This window comes from Corvus cornix, chromosome 5 (assembly GCF_000738735.6).
Source record: "Corvus cornix cornix isolate S_Up_H32 chromosome 5, ASM73873v5, whole genome shotgun sequence".
Taxonomy (NCBI): Eukaryota; Metazoa; Chordata; class Aves; order Passeriformes; family Corvidae; genus Corvus; species Corvus cornix.
Genome location: NC_046335.1, coordinates 39,334,390 through 39,358,340, shown reverse-complemented (window position 1 = coordinate 39,358,340; position 23,951 = coordinate 39,334,390). Strand labels below are relative to the sequence as shown.

The following is a 23,951-nucleotide window of genomic DNA, read 5'->3' as shown; positions in this document are numbered from 1 at the left end:
CAGATGGACTAGTACAGCAATGCAGTGGGTTGGGCAGAATGACGAACATGCCAGGCAGAGCTTAGGTCAAAGCAGAGCCCTTTGTACTAGTCAGGGGACTGGTGGCCATCCCTGTGCCAAGCATGGGAAAGGTGGCAGCAGATGGGTAGAGTAGGTGGGAGCCCAGGGGGAGAGTGAAGCAATACCAGTCAACATGACAGACAGATCTCCATGCCAGCAGCCTGATTTGCATGGAGCACTGGAACAGCAACTCGCCCCAGTAGCACCTGCCTGCCTCCTTATCTACTGGTGCAGTTCAGATCTCTCAGCTGATACAGAATGCTGCATCACTGTGCTTTCTGGCACCAAGTAAAACACCATGTGAAAATATATTACATCAACATTGTTACCTTTAGCATTGAAACTTGTAATCACACCAAAAAGTGTTGGTAGTTTGACAAGTTATTTTTTTCTGTAAAGTCTATGTTGATTGGCAGTAATTACACTGTCCTCCTTTAATCCTTTATTAACTGAGTCTTATATCAGCTTTTTCATTATTTTGTCTGGAATCAATGTCAGGTTGACAAGACTGACAGTCTTATCCTATTTCAACCTTTTAAAATACTGGTATAACACTAGCATATTTTTCAGTCTTCCATATTCCCCTTTATTTCAAGACTCATCAAGAAACCTGAGAGTTCATTTGGCAGCTCTTTTAAGTCTCTTGGTAGTGTGGGCTGTAAGCTGCCCTCTGCACTCTCCTCTCCTTGGTGAACTGCCCTAAGTGATGGAGTTGTGGTCTCCAAGGAAACATCCATACAGTGAAAGCTAGTTGAAGTGGTTGTTTGCTAAAGTGGTGATGAAAACAGTATATATATTTTGGCTTCTCACTTCATATAGCTGACTGATTGCATGTGGTAATACAGGTGGAATACTGCATCTTGGGGCCATTTCAGTCTTAGAGTCTCTTGGGTTCTTTGCCATTTGTAGGCCAACAGTGTGGGGGTTTGATTTTTGGTTTTCTGCCTGATTTTTTGTTTGGGTTTGTTGTTTGTTTGTTTCTTTGGTTCGTGTATTTGTTGGTTTTGGTTTGGTCTTTTTGTTTGTTTTTTTGATAAATTTCTCTTTGTCCTAAGTTGCATTGTGAAGCAGGACACTGATAAGTTGTGATGGCCAGGTTACAGATTTACAGATATTTTTTGGCATCTGGTAGCACAGACCAGGATATCCATTTTAATATATTTTTAAAAATCAGTAGATACATTTAAAAGAAGAGGTCCGCATCATTGCCACTGAAGTGCTTGTGACCTCTTGTTCGCCTCCGTGAACTTTTGCTTCAGGCTTTATACTAATTGACTGTTTTGGGATGGACAAGACATGCTAATGGTATAGTGAAACAAAGAAGGCTTTAGTTTCGGTTCAGTGGAAGCTTAGAGGAAGAGGAGACTCAGTGTTTCCCAAGGAACTTTGCAGGAGGCTTTAAGAATTGACACAAATGCCATTTTGTTGGCATTTCTGTTACTCATTAGGAGACCTGCAGATGAAAGTTTGTTAGAGTTACCTAGCTTTGTGAAATGCTTCTGTCTCGCCTCACTTTGTTTTAATAGGCTTCTATTCAGTTATGTGTATCTCAACAAACAAAATATTCTTCCTTGTGTGGTCATAGGTCATATTTATCTGTTCTGGCTTTGCCACCAGACTTTTATCTGTTTAAACACAATCCAACACAGTTAGTCTGAGTCTTCCACCTCATGGGGAGATCCAGATTCAGCAGGGCTTAAGGGTTGAGTCATATAAATTCTACATTTACAGTTTCCGAGTGATTTCGTTGCTATCTCAGGGTAGGAAATTCAGACCAGAGACTGAGCACTTACATGTAGTCAAAGAATGAGCTTGATTACAGGTTTTTCCATATCCCACACCTATTCGGGGTATAGCCTGCTGCAAGAGCAATAATGGTTCAGCTTTGGATATCTCTGCTGGAGTTGCCAAAGCAAGCTTTCTGTAGCCTTGTTACACTGGGGTGGGGCTGAGGCTATTGGTGCAGCTAACAATCAACTGATCCCTTTAATGGGGGTCTAGAATTTCAAAGTGTAGAGTTTGGCTGTTGTTTTCCCAAAATCCATAAGCTTTGCTGTTCTTCAAAGCTTTACTTCCTGGGAGAATTCAAAGATTCAAAGTCATGTGTCTTGTAAATTTCCATACTTCAGCCAGCAACTGACAACATACAGTTGTTAGAGTGTATGAAGTTTCATCATGATGAAAGTTAGCTAAGATGGATCAATGTCATCCTTCTGGAACAGGAAGGATGTGATTGAGCATGTAATAGTGCTCCTAATAAGAACTACGGTGATGGCCTCTCACCAGCGACAGTCACTAGTTAAGGTGCCTCCTGGTTGGTGCACATTCCCAATCTATTAATCACTCTAGCTGTATTTAGGGCTAATGTTCACAAGTGAATGGCTCTAACCTAAAGCCAGCTAAATGGATATTGGTGAGCCTGTGATACATGCAGTTGGATAGAGTATTGGTTGCCATTGCAAGTAGTTATCCCTAGAGTAACCTTTCACTTCTGCTCTAATGATAGAAGTGATCATGATAAAAGGCTTCTTTGCCTTCAAAACCATGTTGCAGGCTCCAACAACTCCAGTTCCTTTGGCATTTCAGGTATGATTGCCTCCTGTGGTTCAAGTCATCTTGTCCTAATCCTGTTCTGTCATGTACAGTGTGCTGTTAATTCTGTTCTGAGATGCTCCCATCCCTCAAATGTGCTTGCAGTGATGCACAGCTGTGCAGGTAGGACAAAGATAACTTGAGAGCTCCAGAAGGCCAGCAAAAGTTGATGGGAAGACATGTTGCCAGTTGTCTCTGATGTACCCATGTTTTTCTCAGTATTAGTAGTTACGTAGTTTCTGTACAGTTCCCTGAGATTTTGAGTGTTATTCTGAATCTGTACCTTCAGCTGTCTGTCACTGGCTTATTGATATTGGCTTGCTTCTGCCTTTTCATCTGAGACAACTGTGTGAATTTGAATTAGTGTCCTGATCTAATCCTGCTTTTCACAGTAGGCAGTTCTGTAGAATAATAGAATCAATGAACTTAGCTGTGTGGCTTTCTAGGCTGTGTGTTTTTGTTATAAATCTATTTGGTACTGCTAAATATGGAAAGATGTGAACCTTTGAGTAACTTATTCTTTATGGTCTTTCTGTGATCTACGTCAGTGGACACTAAATGATATAAGAGGCTTTAAAATATGCCTCAGATTCTTCTGCGACTTGAGAGCTATAGATACCTGTCAACCTTCATCACAGACTTGAGATCAGTTTATAATTTTTGTGAAAGTGCAGCTTTTCATGTAAGGAAAAAAAGAGGCCGTATGGCTGAATTGCAAATGAATGAACTTCTTACAGGGAGGGAATGATGGAGAGTGTCTATTTTTGGGACTGGTGAGAGGTATCCTCAGAGATGCTGATTTCCTCAACATGGTACTTAAGCTTCTGAAGACAGTAGGATTTTGGAAATGTGGAGAAGGCTTTGTGTGACATCGTCTTACCTAAGTGTTCCCTTATAAATTTGCTTCATGTATTCTAAAAACACGCTTGCAGCCCTTGAGCTTTCACAAATGTTAGCTACTTCACCTCAGCTCTTACCTGCCTTTGTCTCTCTTCAGATGCTATTTTCCTAGATCAGCTTTCAATTGAAAGTTTTTAATGTTGCTGCTCAATTACAGTGGAATAGCTCATAAATAAAATCTCCTGGTAGTTTGGTGTCCTATGTGCAGAATAAAGTCATATACTGTGAGTTAGCTTTCTCATCGTATTAGATCCCTTCTTGACTTCTAGTTCATGGATTCTGCAGCTGTGGCTACAGGATTATACCACATCATGATTATGGTCAGAAGGTGAATTTCTTAGCACACATCCTTGAAATGAAATCCTTCTCCCAGAAGATAGGAGACAGTTAATGCTTAAAAAAACAAGTCTAGAAAACAACTCATAATACACAACTTTGTGTGACACTGGGATCAGATAGCTGATCCACAGATGCCACATTCTTCCTAGCAGGTCCATCTTTCTAGTACCTTAGTAATTTTCCCCTTTATTGCAAGACACCAGCGAGTTTGTTTTTTCCGGCTCTGTGCTTTAATTGGCGGTCCAGCTGCCTCTTCTCTGGTGCTGTAATCTGTGTCATCCTGTATCATTGTACCTTGGCACAGAGAAGGCTGATAGGTAGTTGATGCAATTAGCCTTTGAATGACCTACAGGCAATCTCTTCTGAAATACTAGTCCAGTGCAAAGACCCCCACAAATGTTCCTAAGCTAGTGGCTTTGATTTTTATGCAGATAAATTCTCCTCTGAGCTGAATGGGGTTTAGTTCTGTCTATCTACATGTATCCTGAAAGTGGGTGATAGGTAGTGTTAAGAGAAAGCCATTAACATATGCATTTGTGTGATGGAAGAGGTTGTGTGTGTTGTTTCCAGTTAGCCTATCCCTCACATCCAAAATACCAAATTCTGCACTGGGAGTCTGAGCAGTTACTCATCCTCATTTTGATGTCCGTTTCTGCTGTACGCTGTCATATACAAAACATATAAACAGCCAGAAAGTGTCAAGGTACTTTCTGTATGGAATAACTTTAATCTGGCTGTCTGCTTATTATTCCCTACTTGCTCTGTGTCTCTGCTCACTTGCATCTCCCACTTAGCAACAGACGTGGTCTGTGGTCACAAACACTTCTCTGTTTACATCTGTGAACAGGTACAGTTTGAATTCTTTGGTTGAGACATTGAGTGCAAAGCACTAGAGATTGTAGGGCAGATGGAATGAACTTGCATCAGAACCCTTGTAAGATGTTATCCCCTGTTGGGTTCCAGAGACTAGAGTATTCTCAAGGCTCGAGTGATTCCAAAATCAGTTTAACTTCTGAAATAAATCTTGTGTACCAATGTCTTTGTATGGAAAGAACCTTCACACCTGAGAACTGGAGATTTTCCATGAGTCTCTTAAATATTGCACAGTAAAGGTGAGCTAAAGAGTCAAAATCATGCTATTAGCACTTAAAAGCCTGCTATTGCTCAGTCCTTTTTGTTCTTGTCTTTCCTTTATGCTTTTGTAACTCAAGCCATAGTTTATCACAATCTGCTAAGTCTGGGAATGTGTTAATTGAGAGGACTGTGAGTCAACTGGAAATAAGAATCCACAGCTATGTGCACTGTGGGAGGTATTTACACTGTAATTTGGGGGGCATCTGACTTGGGAGGCCAAGCTTCCTGTATAGTTAGTGGAGAAAAAGAAGCTTCTGCTCTGAGGATTCATCACCTGAAGTGAGCTGAACTGAGGTGCTCTGAATCTTCTGTGGAGCTACGAGTATATTTAACATTGATTAGATAGGGAGTTTTGAAAGAGTACTTTTCTGCTGTGGATTACTTATATGCCTAAAATTAGGCAGGCTACATCCTGCTCTAATGGCAGAAAGGATGTTACCTAGAAAAGGAGATCTTCATTCATCACTTGGCTGATGGGTCAGAGTGCACCTGCAGCAAAACTGGAAGGAGTAAGTGATGAACCAGAAAGTTATGCTGCTGTTCAGACGGACTTTGATAGACTGGGAAATGGACTTGCAAATCTCATTAAGTTCAGTGAAGAGAGATGCCAAGCCCTACACCTGCGGAAGAATGACCCCATGCACCAGCAGAGGCTGTGGGCCTCCTGTCTGGAAAGCAGCTTTGCGATAAATGACCTGGGGGTTCTGCAGATAGCAAGTTGAACATGAGCCAGCAAATGTGGCCTTCCAGAAATTAAGGCCATCAGAATACTGTGTTAAATTAGAAGGAGCATTGCCAGCAGATTGAGGGTGTTGATCCTTGTCTTCAGGCCTGGGAAGGCCACATTTGTAGTACTTTGTCCAGTTTTGGACCCCCAGTGCAAGAAAGGCATGGACATACTGGAGTAAGTGCAGTGAAGGCCACAAAGATGAGTAAGGGTTTACAGCCTGTCTTGAGAGAGAGAGATTCAGCCTGGAACTCTTCAGCCTGAGAAGAGAGGGCTTGGACTGGATCTTATTAATGTGTATAAATAACTGAGGGAATGAAGAAAGCCAGACTCTTTTCAGGGATGCCCAGTGAAAGGACAAAAGGCAATGGACACAACTTGAAATTCCATTTGAACTCAAGGAAACTTTTTCTTACTGTGAGAGTGGTCACATTCTGGTACAGTTTGCCTGGGGAGATTATGAAGTCTCTACCCTTGGAGATACCCAAGTTTGATTGGGGATGGTCCCCGCTAACCCGCTGTAATTCACCCTGCTCTGAGCAGGAGAGTGGTCTAGAGTATCTCAGAGGTCCTTCCCACTGTCAGTCTTCAGTGATTCTCTGAATTCAGTGTTCCTGTGGTACTCAGTCAAGTTACGTTGGGGTTCAGTGTAGGTGAGAATAGAGTTTGTTGTAGTTCTGTTAAACACTGTATTGCAGGAGTAGGTACAGCTGCTTCTGATTGTATGTATTGGCATTATCCGCTAACCCTATTGTAAAACCTTATGATGGTTGTTACTCTAGGGGACTTGGGCTCTTTCAACTTTTGCCTGAGAGAGCAGATAGTACTGGAAAATGCTTTGTTACTAACTTTCCATGAGTTTATTTTGTGCCAAGAGTCTCATTTTGTGTTCCTTTTGGTAACTGGAAGCTGAAAACCTCTCAGTTGCCTGCTTATGTAGCAGAAGTGTCCATAGAAAGACTTGGTCTGGATCAGTGGCTGTACATTGTGAGTATAATTTACAGTTTTTATTTGCAAGTGAGATTAGATCAAGCGCAACTCTTCTGGTTAGAGTGAGTGCAGGCTACTTCATTTCACAGGAGATGCTTGATGAGGTCTGAGGCATCAGGGGATTTTTGACTAGTATCTGGAAGTGATACTGCACTGAGATTAGCAGTAGTTGTAAAGATCTGCATTTACTCAAGTGTGCCATATAGTGTCTGTGACTGGCTGCATTTCAGGAACTGTGGAGGTGTTTGCGGTGGGTTGTCCTTGGTTATGCTCCCCTGGGAGAGAAGTTGTTAGAGCAATGCGTACAACTGTCCTCCACAGGATAAAGTCGTATTAAAGGGTTAAAAGGCCCCAAATACAGAACCTTGAAATACTAATTACACTTTTACCATTGTGTATCCCAGAAAAGATGATGCAATTACAGGGTTGTTACCAGCACTTCATAGGCTTTCATATGCATTTGTGGAAGACTGTTCAAATGTGAACAATGGTACTCAAAAGCCCTTAAATTAAGCTGAAACAACAGGGAAGATTTTGGACAGATAAAGAAGCAGTTTTATGGAATGACTCTCGGCCAGAGGCAAGATGTATTTCAAACAAGCCAGCTCTTAAGCTCTCTTAATTGCTGTTGACCTTTCAAAGAACCAGGTGTTTGGGATCTGGGGTCAATCCACTTCTGACTGTAGATAGTAAAATATGGAGTGTGAGAGTGGCAGCCAAAATCTATTTACTTGGAGGGCTGATCTTTCCTGCAGGTGCTTTCTTCCCAGTGGTGGTCCAAGCAACGACACCATTGTGACTGAGTATTATTACAGCCCAGAGTGAGATGAGATACTTTGGGACCATTAATATGTATCTCACTTGCAGTTTGTGAAGCCTTGTTTTGGGCAATGTAGTGACTCTGAAAATGGCTTTGGGGAATTGCATGTGAACCAAGGGAATATGAATTCTTGTCATGATGATACAGCTCTACAACCCTGTGTAGGCAGGCAATATTGGGGAGTATGAAACTACTGTTATCTTTTTACATGGTTTTATCGACACCATTCCAGATGATGTTCAAATCCATGTGCAACTCTTGGTGTCTGCATTTCAGAAGGACTCAGTATAGCCGAAGGAAGAATCAGCTGAGGAAAACTTCAGCTATAGAATGACATAACATTAATGTACTTAGCTAATCAAAGAAGTAGTAGGTAGTTGTTGTTACTTGATTGGTCTAGATACATCTGTGGGGGAAAGATTTCTGATAGAGCACTCTTTAATACAATAGACAAAAGGCATAGAAAGGTGCAGAACCTGATGTTAGAACAATTTAGCCTGGAAAAAAAAAAAGCCAGATATTTGAGCGGTGGTGTTACAAAGTCCTGCCGCATAAAGTTCACCGCTTACCTTGTGGTAACTCATTGCTGAAACGGGTTTTTTTTCTAGTACATGGAGTGTTTAAACTAGCAAAATTATTGCCTAATCTCAAAGGAAAATTTATGATCATAGTACTGGTCTCAAAGTTCCTGGTACATGTACAGGAGTTTTCATAGGGTGTCGTCAGTGGTCCCATTGCTGGAGAGCTTGTGCCAGCCCTTTGCATCATGTCACAAGCTATAGTCTGTTCCAGTGCTGCACTATGGAAGCAAGCATTGCGTCTGAGAAAGCTTGTATAACGTGTTTTCTGATGCAAACTGTCCCAGTAAGCCTTTCTTTGTATTGGTGACTGGGAATCTAAAGCTGCCTTTGAGATTCAGAAAGGCATTGGAGAGAGATGATCATGTTCTTAAAAGTGAAGGGTGCAGGCTGATTCCTTTTGTGTGCATTGTTAAAGAGATGAATTTCTAGATATCATTATATCAGAAGGGGTAAGGCTTTGCAGAAGTGCTCATCTTTTGTGGGCGGTGAGGGCCCCTTGGGGACCTGTCTCTTTGTGGGTGGTAAAACTCACTTAGCCATAAAAGTATTTTCCCAGAGCTTGCTGCCTCCTTTTAAAAGGTGGGAAAAAAAAAAGTTACCCACGCTCCAGAGCGCAGAGGGGAGGCAGGAGCCCATGAGATGTGCTGTGCAGAGGGGTAGGAATCCTCAGTGGCCTGCCACATTTGGCTGTCATCTTTGAAGAGATTTGTCATGATTTTTGCTAATGTGTAATGTGTGGCAGGGGGAACCCAACACCACAAAGCAAACCCTAAGCCAGATTTGCTACGCCCAGTATAGAACATCTTCAGAGACATTTTTATAACCACCCTGTCATAAAGATGGAGGAAGTTCTTGCTCTGGCAACATAGTTGTATGTTGTATTAGGGATCTGGTAAGAATAGTGTGTACTGATCTCCTGGTCCCTTTTGCGGGTAGATAGGATTGTACCATTGGATGTTTTATTTATAACTGAGCATTAATGTCACAATCTGTTATCACTTAATGCACACAAATCAAAGGTTGTGTTAGCTATTAGATTCTGCAGTAGTAGTTCTCCCTCCACATAGTATCGTTACTCAGCTGGTACTGTTGGTTTTATGCTTCTAGTCTGCTGGCTTTCCTTGATTGTGGGGGAAGATATATGGGAAGATCTTGCAGGGTTAGTGACAACTTGCTTGCTTCCTCAGAGTTACTTTTGATTTGTGGGTTTGTCTTACCTGGGTATTTTCCCTTAACATGAGCCATGATAAATTACCCCGTGTGGAACCTGGGGGAGTTTTAGAACATGCCTTTGGCAAGGGCAGAGCCTAGGAAATAAATTTGGGCTTCAGACTTTCCCCAAAAAAGGCTGGATTTGTCAGTGCTTTTGGGTTGTTAAAAATGTGGAAGGTGTTGAGTGTCTTACATGAGATGGGGAAGTTCTTGAAGAAAACTGGGCAGAGAAGCCAAACAGCATTTGTGCAGTGGCAAACACAGGCTCTAGTCAGGATGAGAGCACTATGTAAGCTCATACTAGCTTTTTAACTCTCTGCCTCAGAACTCAAAAGTAAATGCAGACAGCAGGAGATTTTGTACACTAGAAAATATACACAGGATCCAAAGGTGGAGGTGTATCTCATACGTGTCTCTCCATGCCCTGTGTATTTTTTAAATTAGTGCACCCAACACCTCTGGAATATGGCTGAAGTAGGAATGGTCTCTGGTGTCTGCAGGAGCTCAGAGCTGGTTTTGAGCTAAGCAGGAGCTGCAAGTTAGTGCTACTAAAGGAAGCTGTATTTTGCTTTCTTGAGCAGTAGGTTGACACACTCTCCTGTTGAGCTCAGTGTGGGCTGTAATCCAGAAGCCCTGGCAGGCGGGAGTTGTTATGTTTCTGAGAGTTCAAAATCAGTGAGAGCTGTGAGCCATCCTCTACAAATATAACAGCTCTGGACTCTGAGTTCCCGTGTAACCTGGCTTCTGAATTCCACTCTTGTTGCTCTGGGAACCAGATTCACATCTCTTCCCCTTGCTTCAAGCACTGCCTGAAACTAGGTACAATTTCAGCTGTATCAATATGCTTCAATCCACCAGGTTTTGCAGCAATAGGTGGGAAGGAGTAGGTAGGTGTGGCTTATGGCCCATTAGATAACTTCAGGGCTGGCAGCAGAGTATGGAAGAAGTTGCAGTGATGGTCATAATTGCTTGGTTGTGTCTTCCAGCATCTTTGAGGTTGGCTAGAGTGGTAGTGGTAGGCTGAAGTCATTCACAAAAGGCAAGGGAAGAGTAATCCAAGAATCAAAAATGTTACTACCTTTGCTAAGAAAGAGTTAATGAGGACAGTTAGACTACTAGTCCTGAGTTTTGGCCAGCAAGGGGGTCACTGGAAGTAGAGCAGGTTCAGTAGTAGTTGAGATGGAAGATAGGCTGGAGAGGAAGAAGAGCAGTGACTGCCAGGAGTTCCTATGGTACAGTTTGACAGCTAGAGATGTGGAGGACATACGGGACAATGCATTTCCCCTTCTCACCTTCGACATCCAAACTGTGGTCCCGAGTCTCTTGAGAAATTTAGAGATGTAAGAAGTTAATGCATATTTGTATTGTGAGAGGCAGGAGAGGAGCATACACATGTTTACTGACAAATGGCAAGGGGTAGAAATTGATACAAAAGAGGGAAAAATCATAGAGGTGGGTGGAGTGCTGGGAACATGCTTGTGTCTGTTATGGGAAGAATTGCAGGAGGGGAAGGGAAGGTTGAAAAGGTAGAGGAAGTAATGTTACTTGGTAATTTTCTTATAAGCAGCTGAGATTCTGCGCAGAGACAAATGGAAGCTGGAGGAGGGGAGGGTTTGAGGAGTGAGTCAAAGGTAGCTGGGATTGCAGGCGTGGGTTTCAGTTAAGCTGGAGAAACACTTTGTCTTCTTTCAAACAATTGTTCATATTAGCATTCATGGTGTGGGCATGCATGCACCCATCCATGTGATGTCTCCTGGTGCGCTGCACACAGAAGCTGTTTGAGGGTCTGTCTTTTGGTTCACCACAGACCAACTGAGTCAGATCTCAAGAGTTCTCTGAGGTGCCAGAGTAGAAAGGTGTAGTGGAGGGAACTGGTCTGGTGGCAGTTTTCATTAGTGTTGTCATGCAATAGATGGTGCAATGGGTACTGGTATCAGGGGTGGTTAGGCTCAAAATCTGGTGGGGAGGGAAGGAGGCAAGTACCCAACATGTACATATACATCCCCACAACCCCATTATGAGGACACTGAAAAGCGTAAAGGAAATCCAAAAATACTTTGCCAGGGTGGAAGGAAAAGGTGACACAGGAGAAAGAAGGCTGAGGAGAGACAAATAACTAACAGTAGTTATGGACTAGAAATCATAGCAAGATGAAATAAGAGAGAAGGGCTGATGGTAAGCCCTGGAAGACGTTAAGTTGTGATGGAGAGGGACTCAGTAATAAAGTTTAGAGAAAGATCTCGTCAGCCAAATGGAGTAAGCAGATTTGCAAAGATCTTGAAAGGTAGGTGAGGAAGCATTTTGCTGAGGTCTTTGTTGGATTCTGTATGTGGAAGGCATGTAAGTTATGCAAGAGGTGTGTGTTTCTATCTTTTCCTGGCCTAGCTTGGCTGATGAGGTTCCATGGAAGAACCTTCATTCATGGGTAGGTGCATGTCTGTTGGCACAAGAAAGAGTGAAAGCTGAAGGCAAATCCCTGTCATAACTTCTCTGCTTGCAGAGAAACTAGTTGTAACTGGATGTCGGTGTCCCTGATCACTCCTATGATTTTAGTGAGCTACTGCCTGACTTCTGCTGTCCTATGACTTGTGAAGCCTAGTGAAATTGTCATTGTAAGTGTAATTTTACGCTGAATCCTAGGACTGAGAGGCTGCCTTTGGAGGGTTCATCATCCTGTAGAATTTAGCACTGCTAGTTCTTTGATCTGGTAAGGAGCTGGACCTCTGACTCTGCTGCTGTGAGGATGAGATCCTGGAACATTTCGCCGCAGTTCCTTTTCGGTTTGTGACCCCTATCCTCCAGCACAGCTTAGCTTGCTCCAAATCTTGTTTGTGTATAATTTAAAATTTTACTGAAAACCAGTAAATTGTGATTGCCCTATTTTCATCATATGAAATTTCTCTCCACTTCTGCTTGTAAATGCTGTGTGGAATAGGTGTGGCGGTTATTTTGTACAGCAGCTTCTTGGGCAGGTCTACTTCAGACCCTCTGGAAGCATTATGAGCTAATTCAACATGGATTAAGGTCAAGTTTGCCCAAAAAAAGAACTAAAACCCATTTAAGTATCCATTTGTTGTGCAGTGCAAGGCCTGCATGCTGAGTAGCTTCTGAAATAGAAGTACTTCTGCTGCATTAGTTTTTCTGGATGTGGCTTTGACTTTCAACACTTCTTAAAAATAGTGGGATAAGATGTTAGGTCTCTTTTCATCTTGTAGTCAGTTTTGTAATTGCAGTGGATTGGATTTGTCTGCATTGAACTGAGCTGTGGCACTGATTTACAGAAGTCACTGCAAGGTTATGAGTTTGGCCAAACTTGCTGGTGGAGTCCTGACTTCTGGGAGCTCTGACACTGCCTCACTGTTCCAAATGTTGCATAGTTACTTTCATGTTGTTACTTTCATGGTTTGTCAAGGTGTGGACTAACGTGCTGTGTCAGTCCTGCTCTGCATACCCTGGGATTTGGGTCACACCTTGAGCCTGAATCTCTGCACTGGCTCCAAACAGAGATCCCTGCATACTTGCTGGGGTGCTGCAGCCTGCTTTGTGCATTAAAGCTACTGGCAATAAGGAACAAGTCTTGTTTCCATTGGTGTTATTTAGATCATGCCAAACCCTCAAAACTTCTTCCATGAGAAAGTGTTTGGAACATTGTGATAATGAAGTACTTTATTTGCTATAGGTTTCTTTTACTTTGTTCTGTTTCAGTTGGAATAACGTGGTCTTCCCATTGTGTTCTTCCAGCCTGGGCTTCCTCCTTGCCATCTCACCATGCTTTAAATTTAAACTGCCTTCACATGAGTTAAACTACTGTTAGATTTTGTTTTCTCAGCTTGCTCGTTTTCTGCTTTCTTTTGGCTGTGTGTTTGTTCACTACTTTACGCAGCAAACAGCAAGTCTGTCTGCTTACTTTCCAGTTCCTGTCCTGCCTTCTCTTCTTCTTGCTCTTTAGATTGGGGATACCTTGTAAATGGTTCCCTTTAGTGATGTTCTTCTGGCTTTGTATTCATGTATTGTATTGTTAATGCTGTATTCCAGCATTAAATGTACGCAAAATTATGCCTCTTTTCTTTGCACACATGGTGACTGCAGGACACTCACGGGTCTGAAAAGAGGCTCTTAATGAGTATATGTTAAAATATATTTTCTAACTTTCGCCTGTCAGCTCCTCATTTGTCCAAAGACACTTTGTTGGTTTACTGCATGGAATTTACCTAAGTTGTCAGGACCCTCTCCTAGATTAATGGAGGTGCATTTTTCTCTGAGAGCATGTGACTTCATCTTAACCTGCCTAGATGAGTGCAAATTCAGAACAGATACATATTTCCTCAAGGGACCTGTCCTGCTCACAGGATATAATTTCTGTGAAAATCTGCCACTGAGCATGTTTAGCTAGTGCTCTATATTGTGATGGTAGCTCAGTCTGTGCCACTAAGCTGATACAGCATTTTCGTTATGAGTTTGGATGCACAGGGCTGGTGCTGTAATACAGCAGTCCTGAAACATGTTTAAGGATAGTAATAACTTTTGCAAGCCTTCCGTTCACTGGCAAGTACAAGCCTTTGAATATGTTTTTGTGCTTGGTGTTTATTAATACTGTGTACTGCTATTTCCACAATGAAAAGTGGCTCCAGTGTGGAAGCTTGTTGTTGTACTGAAACACAGTTAAATCTCCAGAATTCAAACTCTTCCAGGGAGCATACTGCTTCTTGGATTAGTGAAAGTTTGTATTTTTGCAATGTGGTCATTGATAAGGCATGCACGTGCTCTACAGAGATATTGCTGAGGTTTTTTTCTCCATTGCAGATGGGTGTTTTGGCATAAGACATGCACATTTCAAGTTGTGCTAAGCACACATTCTTGCAGTAAGAGCTGCAGAGGCGGTAGCAGGAATTTGGCTTGCTGATTTGTTTGGATTAATAGGATTTTGTGTAGTTAAAATGCACACTCACAATGGAAAAGGCTTTTCTGTGTAAAGCAGTTTGACTTGTTATTTTTGCGTCTATTCTACATCTGTCTGTTGGCATAGCTATATTGGTTAGATGGGAGTGCTGTTACAACATTATTTGAGACTCTTAGGAAGAGGAATTACTTAGTGTGAGCTAAAAGTGTGGCCAGACTGACTGGCGAGCTATGGAATTGATGGTAAAGTATAACCTGCATGGAATATGGGCTAAGCTGGCAAAAGTCTTGACAAATAGTCTTTATAACAAGAAAATCACAAGACCTCTGAATGATCTAAAACAATATACAACACTTTTGGCAAGGTTGGATTAGTCTGATGCATGTTAGCATCTATGTTAGGTGAGTGTACTGCAGTAGATCTCATAGAGAGTGTGGTGTGGCAACTGTGGAAGACACAAGCATTAGCCTTGGGTGGTAAGGATATTCTGGTTAGGCAATGACAGCAACCCTCTGAAGGAGTTTTTTGTTGCTGCAGTGGAAATATTCCTCTGAATCCAGACACTGCTAAGCCATAAAGGTAACTTCTTCCATGGCTGTTGGAGGCAAAAATGTCTTAATACCGTACTGATTCAGTTTCTTGGTACCTCTGTTACTGGCCGAGGCACTGCTAGTGGGTAGGCCAACTGTGTGGATGTTCCAGTGGGACCTTATGAACTTTTTCTTTGGTAAGAGAGGTGATATTGGGATACAGACAGGCAAATGACCCTTAAAAGCCAGACATTTACCTTTTTTGCTTTGACATACAGCAGCAATATTTGAGGGCTGCCCACCCTGAGTCAGGTCACACAATAAGCTCAGTTGTGCTCTTGTGCTAGGAGGGCCGTTTAGGCAGGAGAGGGTAAATCTGGGAAGGCAAGTCCCCGTTCCTGGTATAGCTACTTGTGGAAGTTTGTCCTTGTGTTCTTCAGAAATGTGACAAAGGGAGATGGGAGCCCTGGAAACTCGAGAAATTTACGGATCTGGTGCCTGCTTACAGCTGCTTGGCGGAAGGGTGCCCCCTTTGTCTAGTCTCTTCGAGACTCTCCATCTGCAGCAATTAGGATTAGCAGGCGCATTTCATGCTCTGAAAAGTCAGAAAAGGAAAGAAGAAGGAGTTTTACAAAAGGAAATGCCTGCCAGGCACAGATTCTACTCTGGTTTTGTGCCGAGAATAAACACAGATGTGAAGGTTAAAAAGCAGACTTCCAAAAGCATTTAATGAAGGGCTTGGTAATGGTGCAAGGGACTTAGTGATGGGAGGGAGCAGAGGCATCATGAGTTGCAGAGTAAGCAGAGGGAGGAACCCCGGACACACAGAGGACACATTAACCATTGAGACCTTCCTAGTTCACATTACCAGGGATTTCCTTGAATTCGGGCAGGAGAGATAAGGCATTTTGATTTGGAGAGTCACCCACTATTTCTGGAAATTTACAAGGAAGCAGGGCTGTGAACATGCCTGCATGTGTGGGTTCAGAGGTGAAGGAAGTGAGTACACATTTCTTCAGAGACTGCAGAGTTCAGCTGTCTTCTGCCTTTTCATCTATCAGTGTATCTTGGACTCATTCACTGCTCCCCTCACCCAACCCCACCCTACCCCCCCTCATTAATTTGCAAAACCACTTTTTCTTTGCAGCATCAGTTGCTTGAGAGCAGATTTCAAATGTATTATCTTACTGCTTTTTTAGTAGACTGATGTGGACCTCCAGATGCAGAAATGCCTGTAACCCAAATTATTGTTTCTCCCCACACTGACAAGATAAAGATTGTCTTTATTTCCCCAGTATTTTCCAGTAAGTAGATTTCAGACTCCCATTCTAGGGCAGTAGCTTCATAGCTCTTATAGCTGATTTTGTAAGTATCAGACGATTTTATAACAGAAATTATGAAGAAGGTGTAAATCCCTTTCTCCAGCCATTTACTCATTGTTTTATGTTAGGGTTTCTTTAATGCATACAGACAAATCGTATAAAAGGCTGCAAGTACGCAGAAAAGGTCAAACCAAAACATTAGTTAAATGAAATGCAGATAGGAATATATTTTTAGTGCTTGAATTTTTCCCTAAAAGGCTATACTGAAGGAAACATGTTTTACTGCCTGAATCATATGGTAGTGTGAGGCATGCTTTTAACACATGCTGCTATTGCATAGAAATAGAGAAGGGATCTCAAAACAAGTTTAACAGCTCCAGCAGTTTGCTGATGGGAAGACTCCAGCTTTGACTACCCTTCCCAGCAAGGGGCCTAAATGAAAAAAGAGAGAGCTTGTTTTACCACCCACTTCTCAAACAACTTACAAATTGTTTCAGCCAAGGTTAATCGGTGTTTCTTTTATGTCCATAACCTTTTCCTGCTAAACTCTTTCAATGATGCAGCATCTTAATTTGTAGAAAGATTTCTTTTGACTTGCCTAGCCCCATGACATTTATTTTTACCTGAGGGCTTCATGGAGTACCTCCATCTCTCTACATGCCATTCCAGTACTGTATCCAGCATCAGAATTCCGGGAGTTTCATGATGGTCCCTAAGGAAGAGGTGTTTTGCGCTTTTAAATGTGTATGCATGCATGCTGTTACATAGGGTAAAGCAGCTGTGTAGTGAGCCTTCCCAGGGAACTTCCCATCCACTGCAGCTAAAAGCATCATAAATGACTGATGAGAACACAAATAGCTGAGCCCGAACAGTCCTTATTCATAAGGATTTTCTTATAGAGGAGAAAATAGCATTTAACAGCTTCATTTGAGTTGTACAGATGTAAGAGCAGCACTAAGACTTGCAGCTCTGCTTCTTTTGCAAGTTGGATTTTCGGTTCTCTGGTGAATTATACTTAATACCCTGCAAGAATGAACATTTAAACTGTGCATAAGCTAAATAATTATATATCATTAACAGCATGCAACTGCTACTTTCTGTTCAGTTGCCAAAATTGAGATCTCACTTGTCTCGTTCATCCCTTCTCCTTTCTAGCAGTTGTTAAGCAGTTGCTCTCAACTCATCACTAAGGTGAAGTGTGAGTAAGATACCCTGGTCTGCCCATGGTTCAGATGGTATTTCTCTCTATTTTGCTGTGTTTTGGGTATTTTTCCTTTTATGGCAAAAAAGATTATGAATCCTACAGATAAAAGATAGTGTGCAGATACTGTTTAAATCCTGTTAGACTTTGATTGTGGCAGAGCTGTACTTGAGGTGCTGATTGGTAGTGATTTGGGAGGTAGAAAGAAGGAATTCTGTGATTCTGTGTATTCCTCACAGTTTATTTGTTTGGGTTTTTTTCTGTTCAGCAGTACATATCTGATATTGCATGGTTGGAGAAAGTTCTTGTCAACTGGGAGACTTAGATCATGATGTGTCACTAACAGAAGCTGAGAGGGTTGATGTAGCTACTGCAGGGAAGTGAAACTGGTTGTTTCTTTATTGGTCACCCTGAGTAGGATGAGGCCTTCCTAAACAGAGACATTTGCTTGCTCCAGTGTGCATATGCAAAGGCTGTAATAAGATAATTTATTTTTTGCAGAGTACAGGATTTTCCTCATCCTCTATTCTGTGCAAGTATTATTGGCTCGACTTTTGCTCCTTCAGGAAACTCTCCGTGCTGTTGCATATCTTATTTTCCAACTCTGTGTACCAGGGTGACATGAGCAAGGGGATCTCTATTGAGTGAACAGCAACAGAGTGTGAATTCTCTTAAGGAGAAGAATTGACAGCTTGCTTGATGAGGTGCAAACAATACAGATAAGAGGGGATGCGTTTGAAAAGGATCTTAATGTCTTCTAGTTTCCCTGAGGGAAAACTGGACTCTACCATCAAAGACAAATGCTTATGAGACACATTTCTCTATTAATTGTTTGATGATCAGACAAAGAAATGAAATACAGGAAGGTAAGACGCCAAGGAGCCATCATAAATCTATTGGAGGTGGAGGCTTTTGACCAGGCATCTGTTTTTATTGTTTGTGTCTGTTGCAAATTAACTGATTTCCTTTTGAAGTCTAAAACCTGTGGCTGAAAAATTCCCTGTCCTATATGATGTTTGCATTGTTCTCAATGTGAGTGGGCCCCTTGGGCACTTGACTGGTTCCCATTAGGATGGTCATCTTCACTTACCTACAGCTGAGCCCTGCTCCAATTCCCATTGCTGATAGGACTGTGGAACTCGGCATGCTAAGTATTGCCCCTTTTAAAAGGAAATTTTGCAGTAGGAATGAACATGAATGGGAAATTACATTTCTTCTTATTTTATATATCTGGAATAAAGAAAAAATAATAGCCTTTTGAAGGTTCAGCCTTCAGAGAGCATAGACCTCTTAGAGGCTTTCTCAGTTAATGTTGAATCCAAGATCCTTTCAGTGCTTAGTGTATGCTGAGCTACTCTTAGTAGCATTTTGTGCATCCATTCATGAAAATCATTTTGCCCATTTCCTATTTACAACTTGCTTGTACGTTGAAGAACAAGCAAAACAAATGGTTGAAAATACGACGTTGCTCTGCATACTGTTCTACAACATTAGCCCAGTTTTAGATAGTTAGCTCATCCACTTCAAAGGCTGTGTCTTCGAGGTAGCCCGGAACAAAGATTTGCTGGGACTTGTCAAATTCATGTTCAGAATTTAATATATTTACTGTCATCAAAGGCAGTCCCCCAAACTAGGCTGTCCCATAAAATACTTGAGGGTTGGAAATGTGTAAGAACCTGTTGCATCTCCACTAGACTTCAGTAATCATTTTGCCTGAGTTCAAATTGTTTCAGAACTGGTTGAGAGAATCTGGCGTATTCTTGCAGCAAAGAGTCCTATCCTTGGTTTGTCAAATAGGTTTGTCCTGTGTTTCAGACTTCCTGGAGCCTGGATTGTAGTAAATCTAGAACAAGTAAATGTAAAACCCATCAGTTTTGATAGATCCTTTCTCCAAGTATAGATTAACCTCAGTATCAGCTACAGTTAAAAATGGTTTCATAAAGAGGTAATTACTTTTCAAAGGTACTTGTGCTTAGAGATGCAAGTACTAATCTAGGGGGAATTTTATACCAGGGCCTAATCACTCCTTCAAACTGAGTCACAAATCAGCTAACAGGATTCTCCAACTTCCTCAAGTTTATCTGTAAGCATCACAATAACTTTTCTCTTATTACAAGGGGACCTGCCAGACATTAACAAATTAAAGGTAAAGGATCTAGTCTAGAAAAAAATTTGAACTCTGGTTTCTGTTAAATACATGGAAAAGAAATTCCCATACTATGCAGACGTATCATGTTCCCAAAACTTGTACCCCAAAGCTTATGTAGCTCTAGAGTATTAGTTCTTCTGAGGGTTCAACAGTAGTAGTCTGAACTGAACCTGCTTTTCAGTGAGGGAGTGCTGGAGTGCCAAGGGAAGTGGTTTTGCACCCCTTTTTTCCCTTTCAGTCTCAACTCAGACATTGGCTTGCATGGCTCGATTCATAAATGAGCAATAGTTGACTGGCAAAGGTTCATTTCTCCATATGCCAAGATACGTTGGATCCTCTGAGGAGGTTGAGACTGATGGATAAATATCTGTCACCGTGTAGGTGGCCTATAAGAAAAGATTTGAGGATTTTTCTTTATTTAAGTCTTTGTTAAGACTTTCTCTCCCCCCCCCCCCCCCCCCCCCCCCCCCCACTCTTTAAACTCTTTTTGTCATGTGCTGAGTGGGGGTGGATGGAGTTCGGGGTGGTGGAGGGAAAAAGGGGGGCTGCTGAAAGCATTTATCTTCATTTCTGCCATCATCCAGTGTTTATTACGCAGTGATAGACAGACGCAGGAAAGCTGCCAATCAAACCTACGTTCACTGCATTTCAATTGGCCCTCACTTTGGATTTCAGCATTTTGAAATCTACATCATCTCTGCAGAAAAAGGTCGTTCTGTTCGTGAGGATGACAAGCCTGAGACCCTTGGGTACCCACTGCAGTCACTTGTGATCCCATCAAACAGTGGAAGACCCAGGAATCAGGACTGTCAGGTGCTTGGTGAGAACAGCTGCTTGTAAGAGCTGATCTGTTGCTGCCCAAATCTGAGAAGTTGAAGTGTGTTGTTTGCCTCCAGGTTACATATACTACAACTTGAGAAGCAACAGCATCTTCTGCTCTTATCCAGACTGAAACCCTGACTGGGCAAAGCCAGCTGAGAATGAGTTCTCATGCTGCATGGTGAACCAAAGCTCTGTAGTGAGGATTTTAACTTTCCTAAGTCTTCCACCCATGATCTGAAATCTTTCCCTTAATCCAAAGAGGACAACGCAGGATAGGATAGCATAGTTCTGTGCAAGGGGGTATTTTCCTCCCTTAATTCATTGTCTGAAATGTTTACGTGCTTTTAATCATCTTTACTGTATGACAGTGCATGCGTGCATGTGGGAGGCATCTGGCAGGACTTGTGATACAAATGTTATTCTGCTTTCTTATATGTATATAGATATAATTTAATAATTGCACTCCTCAATTACATAATTAGTATAAGCAGAGATAATTACTTAATAAAAGATGTAGACCATGGATTTCTGATTAGTGTTAGGTAGACTGGTTCGAAGCCTTTGAGAAATGGACCAAATTTTTCTGATCATGCACCTTTCACACTAAGAACTCTGTTGCCTGTGTCCTAATCTCTTTGATAAAGGTACCTGTTACCTGAAGCATTAGCATTACTCAGTAGCTTCTGCTGGCTCTGAAATTTGTGTGGGGCTGTCCTGTACATGGGGCGGTACTGCTTTTTTCCATTGTTAATTTCTCTGCATATGATGTGACTGCCTTTGGAGGTGAAGAGGATGCAAGGTTTAGATGAACCCCATAACTAACCTGAAGGTTACAGGCAAAGGGATGCAAAGATGAGAAATTTTACAGAAAAAAAATCAAATCTTCTTGCCAGCTGCTATTTTATGGTACTATGTAGCAGTAGGTGCAGCAGCTGTATGAGCCAGATGAACTTACTGCTTGTGGAGCAGTTACTGATGTTGCTAAGCTTCTCTGATGTAGAGGTAGAGCACAATTATTCTCCCAAGGTATATTCTTCTCCATTTTATATATTGCTTGTTACATCTATAAAGGTTGTTCTCATTGCAAAACAGGGGATGTAACTTTGTGATGGTCATCTGTGATAAGAGCAATATTCTGGAATTATGTGCCCTCAGTAGAGCTTCTGTTGCTGATCTTTACTGAGTGTTTTCCTTGCCTGACTCAGAGCTGTAGGGCAGCTCCTACCTTGCTGGTGATGTTAGTTACTGCTTCCCTGCAGGAAGTCCCACTGCTTCAAGTTTGTAGAGAACCTGATTTTCTCTTCTCTACCTGAGGGCTGAAGGCAAGAGAGCAGAAGAGCTGCCTTTGTGTACCAAACCCAGGCTTGCAGTGAGAAGACTTCTAAAGATAATGCAACATAAAAGTTAATTGTCCTTCTTCTACTTCTGCAAAGTGTAATTTCATTAATTAATTGAATCTGCTTTCTCCTGTGCATATCTTCTGTTCAGAGGAGCCCTTTGTTTTGAGGGCTATAGAGAACAAGGCCTTGGGCATATGTTACAGCAATGGAAATGTTTTTAATTCTGTTCTCCAAGTGATACATGCACGTCTGACAGAGGCAGGTACAGAGACTGAGCAGATGTACAGTGGAGGTTGGTTGATTGCTGGAGGCCTGACAGAGCTGAGTGCACAGTGTAAAGCTGTCTGCTCAGAAGTCTTGTTCTTGGTATATTCTGAGCTTCCTCTAGAACCAAAAATCAGGACTCAAGCAGTTTTCTTGTATTTATTTATCAGCATCAATTTAGAATTTACTTACTTACTTTGCCCTGCCCACCTTGCTCTTTGCTTTGCTGAGAAAGCAAAAAAACCCGTTGGTGTGTTTGTGTGTTCAGACGTTTTTGGGTTTCTTTCTTTCTTTTCCCAAGCCTGAGTGGTCTTTTGGGATTTGATAAGAAAAGTAACTCTCCAGTCACCCTACTCTCTCCATCGTCCTCCACACTGGTTTAACTTACTAGCAGTTAGCAGGCTCTTAACTCTGCGCAGGTGTCTGACAGAGTTGTCAAAGTGATGTCTCTTCTACTATTGCTGCTGTGGCAGCAAAGTCCTGAGCCAGCCCTTCCAGGAGAGTGAAGGCACTGACTTTTCTGTGTGCTTCCCACTGGAGACAGTGCAGGGATGCTGAAATCCAGACTGTGTAGACATTGGAGGCTTTGCTTTTAGTCACTGTGCTTGGGAATAATCTTACTTTGCTCTCCCTTATCAAATTCTATTACCCTGTATTTATCTGGTTGCCAGAATGTGTGTGTAGTACATGGGCTGTGTGTCTGTGAAGGCCTTAAGAGACTGCAAATAGCATGAGATTTTTGACTGTAGTACTACTACTGGATGAACTGTTTCTTGTCTCCGTTTGTCTCCCTAGGAATCACATTAATGCATCTGAGCTTTCTCAAATGTATGCTGACTTGAGTAACCTGTTCCTTTCTGCCAGGAAAAAGAGGTTCTTTATGATAGTTTCTGAAGAATTGTGATTAGCTTTCTGATTTTGAGCTGTTGCCCAGATCCTTGGGCAGTTAGGAAGGGTCATGGCATTTGCCTGGATTCAGAGCAGCCCTTGCCTGCTGTAGGCTGGTCCACACAGAGCAGCAAAGAGCCAGCTCCTAGGTCTTCCAGGCCAATATTTTTTTACAACCCTTACTATGTGACAAATACTGTAAGCAACCTATATCTTCTGAATGAAGTTTACAGTAGGAGCAGTGATTATATCCACAAATGTATGTAATTTGCCAGGGCAAATGCTTTTCCTCACTTTGTATTCTGATCTGCCTTCATAGCTGTAGTAGGCAGTTTTGGGTCTGTGAAAATAGAGCTTCACTACTGTTGATAAGTAGAATGCATTTGCACCAAATGAATTGATTAAGATTTCTGCCTTGTTTGTCTGGGCAGGTCTTATCTCTTATCTATTTTATTTTCTTTCACAAATGTGTTGCAGGGAGATGCTTTCCTGTTAATTTCCTGTACCCTGTGGCTTATTGAGGATGTGCTGCCATTTCTGTAAATAAGGTTTCTTTAAGAATCTAGAGTTTTGATTATTGAAATTTGAAAGGTTTTCTATGGTTTTGTCTCCCCAGCTTTTTTTCTGCTTAATCTCATAGAGGTTAAATTGCTAATTATTCCCCTCTTTTCTGTAGGTGCTGTGATTGGGGATGGACAGTCAGCTGTGGCCAGCAACATTGCCAACACCACCTACCGGCTCCAGTGGTGGGACTTCACTAAGTTTGATCTGCCTGAAATCAGCAATGGTAAGCTGGAAAAGACACCAATACCTTATTTTAAGTCTATAGTGACTAGAGCTAGGGTAAGCTCTAGGATCTTTCAAAGGCCGCTGTATGTTGCAGGTCTTGTTTGTCATGTTGCATTGGGAACTGTAAAATGCTTAGTCTTTTGAGGAAGTTGACTAAAAGCTTGTAGAGCTGTTCCCACACTTGTGTATTCCTGCAGTCACCAAATCCATGCATAAATAGGGCTTGTTTTTTGTGAGCCTTTTCATGGGCATATACCATTCTCTTAGAATCCTGTATTGAATGTCTTCATTCTCTTACTAACAAGTTTCTAGAGAAATACTGTCTTTATACCTTTAAATTAGAACCTGCTAATGAACTGTGTCTGTTTTCTCTGAGTTATTGACATTAGTG

The 23,951-nt window shown here is 41.9% G+C and overlaps 1 protein-coding gene across 3 annotated transcripts in view; it reads left to right on the top strand.

Moving 5' to 3' along the window:
* AMBRA1 (autophagy and beclin 1 regulator 1) overlaps nucleotides 1-23,951 on the top strand; it is a 129,282-nt gene that overhangs the window by 53,540 nt on the left and 51,791 nt on the right. For all 3 annotated transcript variants that reach the window (XM_039552530.1, XM_039552529.1, XM_039552528.1), the window contains one exon: nucleotides 23,448-23,558. In XM_039552530.1, the coding sequence (XP_039408464.1) occupies nucleotides 23,448-23,558 (111 nt within the window). The remainder of the gene's footprint in view (nucleotides 1-23,447; nucleotides 23,559-23,951) is intronic.